The following is an 18,778-nucleotide window of genomic DNA, read 5'->3' as shown; positions in this document are numbered from 1 at the left end:
GAGCACGAGAGCCGAGTGCAGAGAGAAAGCGAAGAGAGAGAGGTGTAGTTGAGCAAGTGAGCTAACAAGCTAAGTAGCTATAGCCAGAGAGAGGGACTGTGGTGACAGAGGAGAATGGAGAGGGCTCCGTACTCTCGCAGTGTTTTGTCCACAGAAAGGGTACTCATAGTAAGTATTTAACAATCGGAGAGCGTGGCCTGAAACTGGAGGAACACCGGGTTATAAGGAAGGAATGGCTGATCCTCTGCGGAGGACTTTACTAGCAAAACTTCGGGGAAAGAAATCCAAGAAAGGGACGCCGGCTGGTGGATACGGCGCTGCAGCTAATGGGGACAGAGAAGGTAAAGAAAAAGTTTCTCAAAACCCAGACGGTCAAACTCATCAAGTAGTTATGTTCACAGAGTTGGATTGTGTGGCAAACAATATCATGAAAGGTAATGAGAGATACGTAAACGTGGTTGTAGAAAATAGGGTAGTTCGGGAGCAGAATACGGTAGGAGTGTTTGAGACTAGTGCGTTTCCCAAACAGTACGAGGGTCCAGCTGCCATGCACATTAGCCGAGGGCCAGGGGACAATCTGGGCAATGTTGGCTCAGGATTTAGGAGTCGAGTTAATGAGGAACTATTGGGGGTCTCACTTCAAAGAGCAACGCAGTACGCGGAGAACGATAGAGACGAGATGTCCAGAATCAATAAACAAGTGCCGGGCTATGTCTCAGGACAAGGACAGATGGGGAGACCGCACGTTGTCCCGATTCCGCGACAGTATAGCTCAGGGGACTCAATAGGGTTCGGGAGCAGTAGCCCTTGTAATCACGTTATATACCACAGACCGCCTGATGTTGTTGATACAGAGGTAGTTAAACTGACAGATGGCCAGTCTCCTGCCTCAAAGAGTAATGGGACAAATAACTGCTTTGACAAAGATCTAAAGACTCGACTCTGTGACCGGCAGGCATACCCCTGCTATCAAACTGTGTACAACGTCAAGGCAGAGAACGAACATATGTCTACACATGATTTAAAAGGCAAGGCAAACTTACACGCTATCCATAACCAAATATCGGAAACAAATGGCACCACGCAAACGTGTCCGCAGGGTATCCCTTGTGCGCAGCATCCTACCGGTAGTTACACGGAGGAAAACATTGTGATTAGAAACATCGAGAGTTACGGGAGCTCGTCTGAATTTACGGGTGATAACATTAGGGTGACACATTTTCAGAGCCCCACATTCTTCCCCACGGAATTGGAGATCTGTGACGTAAACGTGGCCTCCCATTTCATATGCGATAGAGAGGAAGCACTCCGACACCACTCAATAGATAGCGAGGACGACGATTATTATGACAACGAAATTCTCCCATGTTATGTGTCGGAGTCAGTATGTCCAAATGACAGAATAAGTTCTGATATATTACCAGGCGTAGCGTCGGGAATAGATGTTCCAAAAGAACGTGTCATCAGCGATAGTGCGCAGGAGACTGACAGACTACAAAGCCGGTTGAAAGAGGCATATTACCTGCTCATTAACGCCATGCATGACATTCGTTTTGATGGTCAGGTCAGTTTTAACGGATTTGTAGATCAGACGAGCTCCTCCAGTCACTCTCGGGACAGTGTGTGCTCGCGATCGTCCATCAAGCTCTTGGACAGTGACGCTTGGTCGTCCGGAGACCATAGTACCCAACAGGTGTCTGACACGGATTCACTCCGGTTGTATCTGCTAAGTAAAAACCGTGAACCTTGTCTCATAAATACATTTATTAGCAAGAGTCTTGTGAACCTCTCTGCAAGTGGGTTAAGGCCCCCCCTGCTGCGTTCTACTAGCGATGGAACTATCAAATACCCGAGTCAGCCCAGCATTCAAGCCCACGGTTTTCAAAACCTTGAAGCTGTTGTGGCTTGTAAAGATGTTGCAGATAGGCTGAAGGCTTTGGTAGCTTCTGACCCGTTTGAGAAACAGGTCAGCTACGACGGTTGCACGAGCAGCGACGACCTACTCCAAGACACTGGCGACAGTGTCAAGTTGAACGGGAGTAGTGGCTCCGTGAATAGCCTCACCGGTTCGTCAGACAATGCGGACACCCAGCAGGGCGGTACCATGAAGCGGGATAGAGAGAGCCACGCGTGGGCCCAGGACCGGGGCGGCCCCGCCAAGCCCCACGGTGTCACCGTCAACAAGATGCAGGAGTGGATGCACAAAGGCCGTCTGCTGTCCTCCGAGATGAAGCAACGCATCGCGGGCTCAGCGCCCCGGCCCCACGGCGGCTGGGATAGGGCGGCTCGGCCTAGCCGGGGCCGGCACGGCTCGATTCCGGGGGGATCGAAACCAGCGGCGTTGACGACCAGAGTTCATGGGGCCGTACCAGGCGCGGTGGTCTCATGCCAGGGACAGGCAGCGCATCAGTCAGGTAGGAAGGCCCCTCATTGGGGTGGCGGTGGCCCCACAGTGGATCGGTTCTCCCATCCCGGGAACCCCCCCGTCGTCGTCCTCCACCCCCCTTCACTCATGTTAAGCTACTCGGTCCGGCCTGGTGGTGGTCTAACTCTCCCCCCTCTTCATGCAAAGGGACGGAATGAACACCAGTCTGACTGGCCTCTTTGCTTTCCTTCGTAGGACTCTCTAACCGGTGGCGGGCTCTGGTTTTTCTCCTTCACGCACTAATTTAGGTTCCATTTTAACACTGAGTAGCATGCCACGAGGTTCAGTAGGGTCTCACTGTAGAATTAGTAGTAAGAATAACCACTAACTCACCTTTTAGCCTCTTGGCGTCGACAACAGTGATAATGGGGAAAGTCTCCTAAGTGAAATGCAATCACGTGTATTCATGTTTGTTACCAGGGTTATTATAGAGATTAAAACATCTGTATCATGAAACACATGTATAGATGTACTGTTTTGACATTACAATGTGATAACCTCTTCCTGCCAGGTGGCCAGGTGCGTGCGTGTCTGCGTGCGTGTCTGCGTGCGTGTCTGCGTGGGTGTCTGCGTGCGTGTCTGCGTGGGTGTCTGCGTGGGTGTCTGCGTGGGTGTCTTCGTGGGTGTCTGCGTGCGTGGGTGTCTGCGTGCGTGGGTGTCTGCGTGCGTGGGTGTCTGCGTGCGTGTCTGCGTGCGTGTCTGCGTGCGTGTCTGCGTGGGTGTCTGCGTGGGTGTCTGCGTGGGTGTCTGCGTGCGTGTGTGAATCTGGGCCTGGGTAAATGCTGATGACTCTGGTGCAGTGCTAGGAACAGAGATCTCCGGGCTGCAGCCAAAATGCCTGTCTTGTTTTTCATAGGTCCTTTTCATGCTATGAGAAAGGGAATAAATGAGACAGAAGATATGCCTCATTTTACCTATCATAATCATCACTGGGTTCATTTCACATTGACATGTACCGGTAGGTATGCTGTGAGGGTGTTATGAGCTGGAACTGAGAGATTTTTGCTTGCTGTAACTTGACCAGCCCCTCATCAGTTCCCACTATTGACATTTTGTTTTTCATAGGGTACATTAGGTAGTCTGTATAAGATATATTTAGCTACACAAAGCCAAATAACAGTAGGCTAATTGAGATTTTCCATCATTTTCGATCTCAATCACCCTTGGACATTAGGAAAGGTACAATGTAGCACATTTTAAGGTGTATGTTCCCACTCCGACATAATTGTGAAAATGTCTTTCCTTCACTGTCTCTATATCTCTTTGTCTTGGGTGATTCCAAAGTTATAGAGAAATGCTGACGGATTACTGGAAACCTAAACTACAGCAAAACACCTAACAAATTCCACTGATATTTTTCACAAAAACACATTTCCTTGAAGAGCATGGTTTGGTTAAATTTTTTCTTGCTGTTAACTCAGTCACTTGAAAACATTTCCTCTGCTGGGTTCTTTAAGTATATTATTTTTATGTTTTAAATAGTCCTTTAGCTTAGAATGTAAGATTTGTTTAACTATCCAATCATTTGCCCTATACCGTCTTTCATGGAGGAGAAAGACAGTATAGACTGTCTTTCATCCAACTGCGACACACAAGCCATTAGGCCACTTCTGCTGAGTATTAATGAAAAGTGTTATATAGAAAGGCTTGCTCTGGCACCTGGGAAGTGTATGTTCTCTCTCTGCAGGTTGTTGTTGAGTAGAGTCACCCACAGCTCCATGGTAACTTGTATTTTAAAGGGACCTGGGAGTGAATATTTTGAATGCCATTCCTGTTGTTTAACTTGTTACTTCATTCCTCAGTATGAAGGAACAAAATGAGGAGCGATTAAGTATTTATCAAGGTTAGACAGCTTATCCTACCCCTGTGGGCCTCTCTCCTCCTCTCTAGAGCTTTATTTCTCTCTCTTCTCACTCTGGCAGACTCTCTCACTTTCTCTCTTACTGATCCACAAAGATACATTTAAAAAAAGAAATGCCAAAAACTCTCAAAGCGTGAATGAATTACTACCCCAGACTATAAACTCTCCTTTTATAGGCTCTCTCTTAATTTATGCAGATGTTTATGTGTCTGGGCTGACATACCAGAAGCGATACCCGTTTATCCACCTCCTGTTTTCTTCATTGGAAATTAGAACTCACTTTGAAGTCAGGAATATAACTCATTTGATTAAGAGTGTACATTCGATTTAATGACAGTCATTTTACATTCTCTTTATGGCGTCTTTGTACGTATATAATTAGAGTGTGAAATCCCCTGTAGATTCATCACCCACACTGTGCCATTCACAGAGACGTGAGTCTGTGACTAAAGCTTTGTTCACACTAGCAGTTTGAAGTGATTCAAATCCGAGTTTTGCCCCATATCCGATTCCAATCAGATTTGTTTCCTACAGTCTTAACAGGCAAACGCCTCATGAAACCGGATACGTTAAGGCACATTCTAAATCACATGCGGTACTAAATGAGGTACTTATCTGCTTGCTGTCTGAACAGCCATACAGTATCCGGTTTATTTTTCCCCACGTTATTTTTCTGTCAGTCCCATTGCAACATGTTGTTCAATGTCTTCACTTGTCGACAAACAAGACCATCCGTGGAGTCTTATAAATATGACAACTACCATGGAGACCATGGGGAATACAAGAATGACGCTGTCGTTGGCACATTTAAAAGCTCTGTCTCATCTTCTGTAGAAACTCATCTGATCTAACAAAGTGAATATTGGTCAAATCCTTCATGATTGATTCATTATAACAGGCCCACAAAGTAATTACTTCAGTTAGATTTTGATAATACACTGTTTTTGCTGCTTAATTGGAAAATACACATACAAATATACTAAATGCAAATTTTGCCCTTGGGCAATGTGGAGATTCATAAGATTTCCCCCATGGCATCTTTCCCCTGTGCGTTGCCATGACATGTTTGGGTGGAATTCCATTGACCATGTTAGCACAAACCTCACTGCCTGAATGCAGACAAATCTAATTTGGTCACATTTAAACACTGTTTGAATTGTCAGTATTCCAAAACACATTTAAAAATGTAAAACTTAGAATGTGTATTTCTTGCAATTTGTCAGTATTCCAAAACACATTTAAAAATGTAAAACTTGGAATGTGAATTTCTAGCAATTTAGTGCTCAAAATGTAGCATATTTACAAAAAATAGATTGTGATGCAATTTGTTTTAGAGTGTAATATAATTTAAATCCGGCATTTTCAAACAGTAACAGAAAACTGAGCAGGTTCATAGGTGATTAACAAAATCTAAAGATTTTTTGGTGAAGTGAAAAGTTGTGGAAAGTGTTCATTTAGTGTACTCAAACTCATCCCTGAATTATACATCAATAAGTTATATGTACAATTAAGGTCATTTTCTGTGTGTGACGCAACCCTGTTGTAGTTTTCTTGTGAGTTATTTTCCTGTTGTCCATGTGTCCATGTTCAGTTCAGCTTTAGCTTTTTGACGGATGGCCTCAAATTCTCCTCAATAATAATGTGGTACAATATGGAATTCATGGTTGACTCAATGGCAAGTTGGCCAGGCCCTGCAGCAGCAAAGCAGCCCCAAACCAGAATGCAACTGCCTCCATGCTTTACAGTTAGTATGAGGTTAATCAGTTTAACAGCAGTATTTTGTTTTAACCACATGGTGTCTGGCATTGCGTCCAAACAACTTTGACTCATCTGTACATTGTTCCAGTAGTTTTGGTCTTTACCCAGATGTTGTCTGGCAAATGTCAGTTGTGTCTTGATAGTCTTCTTTCTTTTTAGACCAGAAGCTTCTTACTTCCTGATCTGTCATGCAAGCCAAGTTTGTGTGATCTCTTTCTGACAGTTGACTCATACACTTCAACTTTGATTGTGGCAAAGAGGACTGTAGGTCCCTCGATGTTACCCAGGGTTCTTAGAGACTATTTTGAGCATCTTTTGATCAGTGAAATTATGTGATTTAAATAGCTAGGAATGGATTTGTAACCCCTCCAAAACTGGGTCAGTCAGTGCATCAGTAATCTTTCTTTTGATTTTGTGTTCCCACACAACCACATAGTTCAGACTAAACGCCTAGTGAGAATACTCACTGAATAGTTTAAGGAATTATTGTGCTATTCAAATTTCTATGAAATATCTTTAAAATATCAAAAACAATATTTTCACAGCTTTTTAAAGCTGGTTGACCAAAAGTATAACACCAGCCCAAGTTGTGTTAAATAGTGCTGCATTTCAAAATTGAAAATGTAGATAATTAGCATAAAAGCGTTTGTTAAAGATACAGAAATCCCAGGAGTACCGCAGGAGTCCTCTTAACTTTTGGGAACATACCAATCCTGATCAAACAACTATCAACAGGTAGGTGTTGACGACCCCAGGCCTAGAGGTACCTGAGCCAGCTGTCAGATTTTCTGAATGTACAAGGAAGACATAAATTAGTTACCACTCTGAAGTTCAGTTTTTTTCTTTTCTAATATTTTCAATAAGATCTCTTTTTCCCCCGATGGATTCGGTAAACATTTTAACATGAAACACACATCATCCTTGACTACTGAAACTACCAATCAACTGTTTGATATAACATTGCTTAGCTACATTTACATCATTTAACAAGGCTCGCTTGTAAGCCTTAATTATGCATAAATAGCCAGAATAGCTTATTGGTTGCTGTCTGAAACTAACTAAAATTGTTTTCTGTAATTCTCGTCAGCTTATGGATGCTTGGGGCTGAGAGGGATCAGGGGAATGTGAAATAAATCAAACCTGCTATAGACTAGTAGTCATGGTGGCTAGCATGGTGAGGCACACATGGGATTCCAGGTGGCTGTTGGAACTTATGAGATAAAATGTTCTGTCGCTCTTTCCATTTCTTAGTATCTGACTAAGTTTGGCCCCCTTGTGAGAGAATAGGAACCAGCCTCAGTCTGCGTGATTTTGATATTTCCTTTTTTGGAACTCACTGAATTGGGATTACTGGTAAAATAGTAATGTGTTAGGCATAAAGGTAATGTGAACAATAAAGACACTCAAATGTATTGGCGAATGTCTTTTGTTGAGGTGATATAACAAGTCCTAAGAACAGGTCTCTTTGCAAAATTGTGGCAACCCTTTTTCCATAATGCATAACCAAGGCAAAGTTAACCAATATCCAAAATTTAGGCATTAACAAATTGAATCTGTTTGGTTTTTGTCCAGATTCCCTCCACTGTTGTGTTGTTAAGACAGTGTCTGCATCACAGTGTAATGAATCCTTGTATTTCATTGTTCCGATTCACGCCAGTTCTTGCTCTCAGTATCACACAGCTCCAGGTCCAGGTTACCTGCCACAGTGCTGGTAACCTGGACCTGGACTTGTCTGACCTTTGTGTAAGTGGATGGATTCATGGACGATGGGGCAGCCAAAGACAAACAACCAATGAAATCGAGGCTGTGGCATCAGCGTAGCAGAGCCAGACGTCTTTCATGTTGAAGTTGACTGAAATAGGAATCACACGGTACGTTCCATGTTGCAGCTGGTGACGCTCTGCCAAGTCAGAGTCAGACTCCCGTATCTTTATTTTCACGTGATTGCTCAATCAGGAAGTTATCTGTCATTTTTTCCCGAAAGATCATGGGGTTGCATAGAAACCAATAGACTGACACACAAACACACACACCACACAACTGCATTATTTAGCCAGGTCATTTGTTACCCAAAGGTCTTGGGTGTTGATTGGGCAGGCAACTCTGAGACACAGGGCTCACTCTGTATGACATTTCATTGGCTTGTCCTGTCCTCCCCTCTTCTCTGAGCAGTGTGTGTATGTATAGTAGAGTCTACTGTGAGCGCTGATGGTGAAGGTCACCAGACACTAGCAGCCAAGGGCGATGAATGCACGGCTGTTATCTCAAAGTTGGGTCAGGTACACACACACACACACACACACACACACACACACACACACACACACTGCTCACACAGTGACAATAACCCGGGGCAAAGTCACACGTATATATCAAGGAAGCGTTGGCCCAGTTTGAATATTTTCACCCCAGCTTTAGTTCTCACACATCTTACTGAGTTGGGGAGATTATAGCAGCAACGTCATGCCTGTCACAGGTGCTTTAGAAAAGGAATCCCCTTATTGGTCCACACAGCTCGAGTCTCACCTGGTGTTGCGGTGCTGTTAGTGGTAGGCAACAGATTGGAACAGCACACCCAGAAGCAATGTGAAGTTGACATGCACATAGTGGGGAGCATATGAGTGGTTAGTCTGTGCTAGGGAGATAAGCTACATTTGTTGTTAACAGTTTGGTGTCTTGATTTGGCAAGTCTTATTGGTCTCTGGGGCAGCAGGTCGGACCGGCATGGGTAATAGGATGTTTGGTCTTGACTGACCTGTCATGCCCGTCTGCCCTCCACAGGCCAGAGGATCATTTTCAGAATTATGGGGACCAGAGCGGGTGGGGTCAGTGATGACCTGCACGCTTCCTAGACCTGGAGGACAGGCGATTGCCGGTGACCCTTTCTACATACCAAGCAAAGTGTTCTAGTTTACCTCTACTGCAGGATTGAGGTTTAGGAGAAGGCTGTACATCTATGTGTTGTACAGAATGTGTTTGATCATGCTCCTTGGCTGGTATAAAAGACCCCAGATGGCACTATAGTGAAAAGCTCAACACATTGCAACCTCTTATTCAATTTGAGCTGAGGCACTGAAGTAAACATACCATGGGTGAGCATCTCATATACTGTAGGTGTATAAAGTCCTCATGATGGATTCATTCCATTTCTCATTTCCTATCCTAGTTCATGGAGTATCACATTTCTGAATTAATTACACAATCTTTTTTCACATGAAACACGAAACGATTCAATAAGTCCCACAAAATGTCTGTTGTGGTGAGAGCAACTTTACTGCTTTAAGGGATTTGGGAGTGGAGCAATTATGCAGTTTAGTTAAGAGCAATCCGTGTAGATGTGAGGAGAGGAAACCCAAGCCTCAGCACAAAGACGTTTGACTTCCAGTGAACTAATTGCAGTGGACTTGCAAGCATAAAAGTCCAGACCCGCACGCACACACACATTTAAAAAACCATTTAAGTGATTGGCCAGGCGCTCTTATCCAGAGCAACTTATTTGAACAATTAGGGTTACGCTTTAAGTACACAACGACAGATGTTTCACCTTGTCGGATTTGGGATTTGAACCAGTGACACACATGTCACAAACAGACACACGTCAGTAAAGAAAACCAAAGGAAAAAAACTTTTCAGCACTTTCATGTCAATGACAAGTAGTTCTCTGTCTCGTACATCTGCAGCAGCTTTCTAGTAGGCAATATTTGAGCAATATAAAAAATATTCAGTATTTAATCAAGTACATAGAAAGGTGACGTTGTTACATACTGCATTTTCAATACATATCATATTGGCACCTGAGTGACATGATAATACGGCTACCAAAATGTCATATCAACATTTATGTTAGGAGAAGGGAGATAAAATGTAATATTTCAGTATAGTAGATGACTGTGTACCCAATAACATGTTTATTCTTTTACAAGACTGGTTGAAGTTGGTTATCCTTTTATGAGCGGAATGGCAGGAGTAAAGCTTTAAACTGTTTGTGAGACAACAATGTCACCAAAACTGTGTTGTTTTCAACAGTTTTGTAGCACATTTTAAAGAAGTATTTTTATGCATTTCATGCTTTAAAACCCCTTTTAACAAAAAATAATAATTATTAAAATAACTGTTCTCATTTCCATGGTAAATAATAATTACCAGAGATGCCACAATCGTCACGTATATCATATAATACTATATCGTGAGGGCCCTTCACCAAAATCTGGATGCTACGCGTTTTGTTTTGTAAGTGAAAATATTCCCTGCTGCCAGTCTATAATTTTGTGGTTATAGTCTGGCTTGCATGAAATCGGTTTCCTTAAGAAAAAGACAACTTGTCATTAGCGTGTACTGTGGAGGGGCTCGTCTGGGCTGAGAGAGGAGAAGAGATGTATCAAAACAGTCTTTACAAAGAGAAGACTGTCATGCCAAGCGTGTTACAGCAGGACCAAGCCCTCAGCACCGCACCACTATGATACAGCCTGCCCCCCCCCCCCCCCCACACACACACACACAACAACAGGCTGCATCTGCTCATCAACCCGTAGCTTGTCAACACTCCCTGCAGATAAACAACAGCTTTCATAAATACGATCTTTGCACGATTTTCCTTATTGTGCGTTCTGTAAGAGATTTGGCTTTTCCGCTATCTGCTAGCCGGTCAATCTGTACGTCGCGTGGTGACACCGCTTCAAAGTTGCATTGAATGGAGATTTAACTCTTCGAACCCTTTGGGAAACGTCAAGCACAGAAGCAACAATGTCACCACCTTTTATCCGGCCTTAATTCATGTTCGTATCACTACTGGCTGGACTTACGTCAAGCAGCCCGACACATCATCCCTCCATCCCCTCCTCCCTTCGCCGATCCCTTGCGCCTGTTTTCGCAGCTGTCACGGTGATTTAGTTTTTTTAATGTACATCTTTCCGCTCTGTTTAAGCGGTGTAGAATGTTTGAGGCACATTGACTGCATCCCATCTCTCTCTGTGGGATCTCCCATTAAGTCTGAGCTCGCACATTCCCCAAGCTGACATTCCTGAGAGGGGAAATCGATGGAGCGTTATGTACTGGCGCGGCACGACGACGAGGAGGTGTTCTGCAGATTAGACATTTAAAAAGTTTGGAGCTGGGTGATATTTGAATATGGTGTCTGGTTGGATGCGTGAGAGAGAAATGCTAGAGACACTGCATATAACTTCACTGTTTACCGAGTCTCTGTCGTTAAGTCTCCAATGGTTTCATGATACAGATGTTTTCATTTAAACAAGCGAAGGCACAAAGTTGTTCTCTCAGGGCAAATAGAATCAGTTACTCAAACATGAATTCAACAGGTGGTGATGAGGGTTTAAATCCCCCCCTTCCACCACAGCACACAGTTTTTCACATCAATAGTTGCTAAGATATCTCTTTGTGCCTTTGGGCTCTGTTGTATGTGGTGATACAGGTGACTGATCAAAGGAGTGGAGGTGAGATTTCAGCATGCATTTAAAATGGCAACATATTCAGCATATTGTACACTACTTTTGACCAGATAATAGGATGCCATTTCAAATTCAGCCCCAGTCTGCCCTGCAGTCTGATTGTTTCTCTGTCTCTCTTTGTCCGTCTCAGATGTTGTCTTTCTCTGTCTTGAATTATCTGGTTGACTCAAATGATCTTGTCCTCTGTCTTGAATTATCTGTTTGTCTCAAATTCACTTTCTCTGTCTTGATTTATCTATTCCCTTTTTTAGATCTCAAATTCACTCTTGTTTTGAATTCTTTGTCTTGTCTGTTTTCTGCAGCTCTGATAGAGAATGTCCACTCGTCCTTCTCCGACCGGCGTGAGGTGGGCAGGGTCAAAGCCAATGAGCTGTCGCTATGGAGACCTCCGCTCAACACCATCACTGTTTCCAAGAAACGCAACTGGCTCCAGCAGAGCTCCGGGAGGCCTAGCCACGGCACGGAGGACTCCCAGTGGAATCCGGGCGCAGAGGAGGAGAGTGGACAAGGGCAAGCTCCACCCCCCCCTCCTAGCCCCTCCCCGGAGAACTTAAAGCCCCCAGGGCCGCCACCCTCCCGCCCCCTCCGCTTGAATCTACCCCAGGTTAGCGCAGGCCACCTTCGCGCGGGGCCTTCGCCAAGGTGTATGGACCCGGCTGAGGAGAACGACGCAGACGACGAGGGAGAGATCTGGTACAACCCCATTCCCGAGGACGATGAGCCAGACTTGCCTCATGGCCATGGACACGCTGCCTCCCCCCAGGTCAGGCTCATGGTCCCAGCACGGCCCCCGGAGCCCCAGGCCCCACAGAGCGGGAGGAGGCCTGGCGGGGGAGGGGAGGCTGTAGCACGGCGTGCGATGCGGCGCTCCGACCCTGACCTGGAGGGGGTGGGGGAGAGCCTGGGGGAAGGAGGTGGAGAAGAGAGTCAGCAGGGGAATGCCTTAAATTCCTTGGAGCCGCCAGTACAGCTGCACAGACAGATGCCGCCAGCATGCAAACCTCAGGAGGAGGTTACAGGTAAAGAACACGCCCTTTTAGAATCCTGGCCACGCCCCTAGACAACATTTCAGTAAATATCTAGCCTCTTGCTCATTCCACCTCCCTCCTTCACTCACTTCACCAATCTAGACCACATCTATGCATGTATTAGTCTCTCTTCTGTTTCTGTACTCCTTATCTCTGGCTGTAACTGCACTTTCAAGTTAGTTTCTGCCCGTCTGTCAGTCTCGAGACGTGTTTGTGGTTTGTGGTTGCACTCCTTCAGTGATAATAACTGCCTATTATAATAATATTGATATAGGGGGTAAAAACATGTTAAACTTTCAATCGTGAATCAAAGTTCTGTCGAAAAGAGAAAGACGAAGAAAACAAGCACAAAACACCTAATCTCTTTAATCTCGTCTCTAGATAGTGGTGTCAGTGATTAGGCTAAACCCAACGAGACATTACTTAGCCAGGGGGAATGAACTGGCATTCCTAAGGGGGAGAAATCCCCTTTTCCTTGTGACTAAACCGTATTCCCTGGATTAAGCTATAAGTTAGACACTTCTGAATGTCATTCGTTTAGTAGAGTGTGTGTGTGTGTGTGTGTGTTTAGACTTCACAGTGATTTTTACTGCTTTGTTTGACTCCTCTGATGTACAAACAGTTGTCTGGACATTTTCACAAATCTGGAAGTGAACCCAATTTGTCTTCTGTGGCACTCAAAATAAATAGCTTTCCGTTTGCTGAATGCTTAGCAAAGCTGAATGGCAGGGGCATAGTTATCTCCTCCACATCATTTGCAGAAGCCATAGCAACAGAAGCACTTAATGAAAGCCATAATTAGTCAGACACATGCACTGGTGTTGCTCACTTCCCTTTAACCACGTGCCTGTGAAAAGTCCCAATATCTTTTATCAATACTGAAAGAGTTCAACAATTTTGTATTTGTCTCTGTGTACAGCAGCAGGTGTTTTGGAAGCCCCTTGTGGCTTCATTACCAACACTTTACATGAAAACCTTTTTAACTTGGGGACATTCCCTCCAAAACAATGTATTCTCGGTTAACATTCTAACTCTGAGCCTTTCTTTGTTGGAGTGAGTGACACAACACAAGACCTGATTGACAGGTGGCAAACAGCTATTGCTCGGCCAATGGGTCAACAACAAAGCCCCAGCTCTCAGTGACATCACGTGCAGATGTGATAAAGTCCCGGTCATGAAAGACTTAACATGCAGGATCAGGATGAATCAGCCTTGAGTCTGAGGGGGCTCTGTGTTCCAGCAAAGTCACAACTTGAATGACCACAGACATTGACTCTAGTCAATTCAAACAAGGCTAGTTTATTCTATTGTAATTTGATATCGCTTGACCTAGAATGAATCTCCAGACAGTATGTTCAAATATACTTCCCTATATTGTCATGGTTAAACTTTAGAACACTGCGATTATATTGTTGGTTTGGCATTTGTACGTTTTGAGGAGATCTGGTTTAAATTATAGGAGACAAACTGCTAAATAGCGCACATTGTGTTTATTAGAGACCAACCACTAAATCGCCAGTGTTTACTCACATTACTCCAGTTCTATGAAGGAACCGTGAATGCGATCAATAGAATGTTTTCATGAGGAACATGCCACGGTCTGCATGCCTGGGTTTTTTGAAACACTGCAGTGCAGTGAGGAAGAGAATAGTTCAGTATTCTACTGCAGTGGTTCCCAACTCCGGTCCTCGAGTACCCCCAACAGCACACATCTTTGTTGTAGCCCTGGACAAGCACACCCAATTCAACTCAGTGAGAGCCTGATAATTAGTTGACAAGTTGAATCAGCTGTGCTTGGCTGGGGCTACAATGAATATGTGTACTGTTGGGGGTACTTGAGGACCGTAGTTGGGAACCACTGTTCTACTGTACTCTGTGCTTCTCAACTCCACTGTAATGTACCCAGCAACGTTCTGCTTTAGCTTTTCATGTGGGCGTACCCACACATATGTAAAATTGTCTATTAATTATATAGGAAAAAGGAAAACCAACACCATACTTTGTGACAGCCGACCTGCCATAGTGCTAATCACAAGTGGACAGAGTGTGTTTGACAGCTTCTAACTCAATACAATATGAGGATAGAAATCATCCCTATTTTAACTCGACCTTTGGCTTTCATCTAAGAGACCAAAGTTCTGCAAGATACACTGGTGCTGAGAAACACACTAATTAGCGTGAAGGGATGAAACTCTCCTGAGTCTCCTCTGATAAGTCAGTGTCTTGCTGTGTGGAATCTGTGACACAGTGTCCACCCGTCTCTGTCTGTCCGTCTCTGTCTGTCTCTGGATCCGGGCAGCCTGCTGTGTTCTGGGCTGGGAATGAAGGTCAGCATTCTGTGTTCCTGCTTGCTTTTGACTTTGTGGCTGGCTTGTGTGGTTTAGCAGACGCCGCTTCACACTTCAGCCCGTCTCAACAAACAACATGCTGAACTACGTCATCAAAGATTAAAAAGGCACACACGTGCCAGCCAGCCAGACTGTCACTGTGGCGGTGATCAGCCCTGATCCACGTGGGCCGGAGTCCGTAATTTGGTAACGATACTCCCAAATCCTTCAGGATGTAACGGGAGCTGGCTGCAGCGTCTGAATGTGACGCTGTCACGGCAGGGAGTGGCTGGGTGACGGGCCACGTTTTGTTTTCCCGGGAGGACAATGCACCAGACACGTCTCTGACCCAGGCAGGGTGTATACAACCAGCTGGTTGGAGGACAATGCACCAGACATGTCTCTGACTCAGGCAGGGTGTATACAACCAGCTGGTTGGAGGACAATGCACCAGACATGTCTCTGACTCAGGCAGGGTGTATACAACCAGCTGGTTGGAGGACAATGCACCAGACAGGTCTCTGACCCAGGCAGGGTGTATACAACCAGCTGGTTGGAGGACAATGCACCAGACAGGTCTCTGACCCAGGCAGGGTGTATACAACCAGCTGGTTGGAGGACAATGCACCAGACATGTCTCTGACCCAGGCAGGGTGTATACAACCAGCTGGTTGGAGGACAATGCACCAGACAGGTCTCTGACCCAGGCAGGGTGTATACAACCAGCTGGTTGGAGGACAATGCACCAGACAGGTCTCTGACCCAGGCAGGGTGTATACAACCAGCTGGTTGGAGGACAATGCACCAGACAGGTCTCTGACCCAGGCAGGGTGTATACAACCAGCTGGTTGGAGGACAATGCACCAGACAGGTCTCTGACCCAGGCAGGGTGTATACAACCAGCTGGTTGGAGGACAATGCACCAGACAGGTCTCTGACCCAGACAGGGTGTATACAACCAGGTGGTTGGAGGACAATGCACCAGATATGTCTCTGACCCAGGCAGGGTGTATACAACCAGCTGGTTGGTGGGGAGCCTGGGTCTGAGGGACAGGCGTCTGCCCCTCAGTGAGTGGCTGACTGACCCATTGGTCATGCCGTGGTTTCGCTCCTCAGGGCATCGTGGACACCTGGCACTCTAAAAGACAGAAGAGGGGAAGATGGTGTCCTGTCTGGTTGTTTTGATGCCTTCAGCCTTTCATGGTGATCCTGTTTTTTAATTCTTTTTTTAATTCATGACTTCCTTGTTGTACAAACCATATGACACAGAGCTACTTTATATTGGTGGCTAAAATGAGGACTGCTTTTTTTTATTTATTTTTTTGGATCTGAATAAGAAGAGTCTGTTGAGTGATAATTCATGCATGTCTTACATCAGACTGACCCAGTCTAACACAAGAAGCGCCATCTCTGTCTGTCCAGCTGGTTGGGTCTTTTTCCTAACCGGATACACCCTAGACTGACCATGGGGCTGTCATCGACTGCCTCTTTGTTTGGCTGAAGGCTGTGTTTGTATAGAGGAAATTGATTGATAGGCAGTATAAAGGCAACGCGTTCCTGTGTTCCCTTAGCATCTGGATGGGAAATCTGGAGGTTTGACTGATGGGGTCAAATGTGGTACTTCCTATTTTTATGGTTGTTTTGATCAGATCACTGATTCGTTTTAAATATGGGTATCACGTGAAACATGTACATACAGAAACACACACACACAAACACCCACGTACACAAACACAGGTGTAGGACTATCCTTTTGAGGATTAACTATTTATGTTGACAATCCTATTTTCCTTATCCCCTGACCCTTAACCTAACCTTTACCCTAAACCTAACCTCTAGCTCTAACCCTTATACTAACCTTAACCTTTGAGTCTAAAATAATATTTTCACCAGGTCTGGTGAATATGTAGTCATTGAGTTCTTTCCCAGGATTACTATTATTTTGTTTACTATTCATACTAGGTTTACTATTCTTTTGTTTACTATTTATACTAGGTTTACTATTCTTTTGTTTACTATTCATACTAGGTTTACTATTCTTTTGTTTACTATTTATACTAGGTTTACTATACTTTTGTTTACTATTCATACTAGGTTTACTATTCTTGTTGCTGGAGTTACCGGGTAGATCTGAGTTGGAATGCCAGTTATAGTTGCCTCCTTTCAGCCTACATTGAGAGCAGGACAGACTGCGTTGGCTGGTAGCCATGTTGCTGAGATAATGAGATCAGAAAGAGACTGCCTGCCTGGCTGTGGTTGCCTTTCAAATGGCACCCTGGTTCAATAGGGCCTTGGTCAAATGTTGTGCTCATCGTCAAGAATACAGCATTATTTGGGATAGCATCTTAACTAGCAGGGGGGGTTTGTTCCCCGTTTGTAATGAAATGCCTCTCTGGACTCCTGTGGACCTGAATGATTTAGAAGGGAAGACACCAGTACAATGTCCCCAATGGCTAACTATTCCTTATTTAGTGCACTACTTGAGTTCAGGTTCGACAGAAGAAAAACTAAGGGACATGTACCATCCATCCAATGGTGTTGTGTACATAACTGGATGGAGGGCACACGTCCATTAGTTCCCTTCCTCTGTCTGGGTCATTCTTGTATTGCTGTAGTGACGGCAGGCTCCTGACTTTGACACCATGAATCCATTTAAAAGGCATTGCCAGTGACAATGTTCTGGGGATTTATAGATATCTAATATTTGAAATGCTATACAGTGAAGATGTTTTGTTGTCAATCAATAAAATGTACATGGTTATTGGAATTTGAATAATTGCTAAAATAGTGGAACGTGTGTACTCCGTTTTCCAATGTGAAACTGTGGCAATGCGATCTTCAGTTGTAATCTGCAAGACTCAGAATTGACTTCACCTCATCCCCTTTTGATGATTACATCGTAACTGAACTTGGAACAGCGTATCCGAACAGTCTAGTCAATACAGTGGAGGGCCTTTCATAAGCTAGGTAGCATTACCAATTATTGTTAATGCGCATCTCATTAAAAGCAGGATTTTTTTTTTTAAGACCATGTGTTTTTTTTTTGGAGGAAACAATACACGCACATACACAATACCTCCCTTAGCACCTGTCTGGGCCCAGAACATAATTAAAAGCGATCAAGCCGAGGGCCATAAATTCCTACTCTTTGTGAGAGGTGTCAATGGCAGGCTGTCTAGGGGTCACAGAGGGTCGGGTGGCGTGGGGGGAAGGGGGGGCAACACTGGTCACCCAGCTCCGGTTTCCAGTGTGCGGAATGCAACCCTGTGCCCTTTGACCCTATGAACATGGCCCCTGGTGGTGAAGTATCAGACAGTGCCCCTGAACCTCAACTAAAAGGTGTCAAGTGTTGGTCTCCCACTCTCTCTCTCTGCCGCCGCTGTTCCCACGGGGCGAATAGGTACACGAGAGAGCTGTTCGAGAACTACGGAGAAAAGCACTGAGGTCACCTGCTATAAGTCGCTCAGGATAAGTTCTGCCAAACAACCACAGTGTAGTCATTAGATATACATTTTAGTGCAACATTTCTATCCATGTCCGTGATGCCTGAGGATACCGGAGTGGGCATGGGACTGTGGTGTAACGTAATAGCCTGGATCTCTCCACTCGAGCGGGGTTGGACAGCCTCCTGAGCAAGATGATGACGTAGTGACCCCAGCAGTGTCAGCTAGCTCATTAAGCACCCGAGACGGAGGAGCTGACGTCTGGGCGGCCCAAGTCCCTTGTAGAGTTTCAGATATTTCGGAGGTAGTTGGCGTGTTCACATCAGCGTTGGTGCGTCATCCTCGCAGCGCACGTCACATGGGGCCGCCGTGTCGCGTGCTGCCATTATATACGCGAGCTGACCTGTGGGATCTGCTGGTGTAGCCGGCTGTTTGTTTGTTCCAGCCCAATGTAAAGCACGTCCCCCGCAA

The 18,778-nt window shown here is 45.0% G+C and overlaps 1 protein-coding gene across 2 annotated transcripts in view; it reads left to right on the top strand.

Moving 5' to 3' along the window:
* syde2 (synapse defective 1, Rho GTPase, homolog 2 (C. elegans)) overlaps positions 1-18,778 on the top strand; it is a 49,573-nt gene continuing 30,795 nt past the window's right edge. The window contains exons 1-2 of one of the 2 annotated variants that reach the window (XM_010902125.3): positions 1-2,414; positions 11,812-12,528. In XM_010902125.3, the coding sequence (XP_010900427.3) occupies positions 233-2,414; positions 11,812-12,528 (2,899 nt within the window). In that variant the 5' untranslated portion in view covers positions 1-232. The remainder of the gene's footprint in view (positions 2,415-11,811; positions 12,529-18,778) is intronic. The other variant, XM_020049298.2, reaches the window with a different exon arrangement.

This window comes from Esox lucius, chromosome 8 (assembly GCF_011004845.1).
Source record: "Esox lucius isolate fEsoLuc1 chromosome 8, fEsoLuc1.pri, whole genome shotgun sequence".
Taxonomy (NCBI): Eukaryota; Metazoa; Chordata; class Actinopteri; order Esociformes; family Esocidae; genus Esox; species Esox lucius.
The sequence above is the reverse complement of the archived record's forward strand: the minus strand, read 5'-3'. Positions and strand labels throughout refer to the sequence as shown.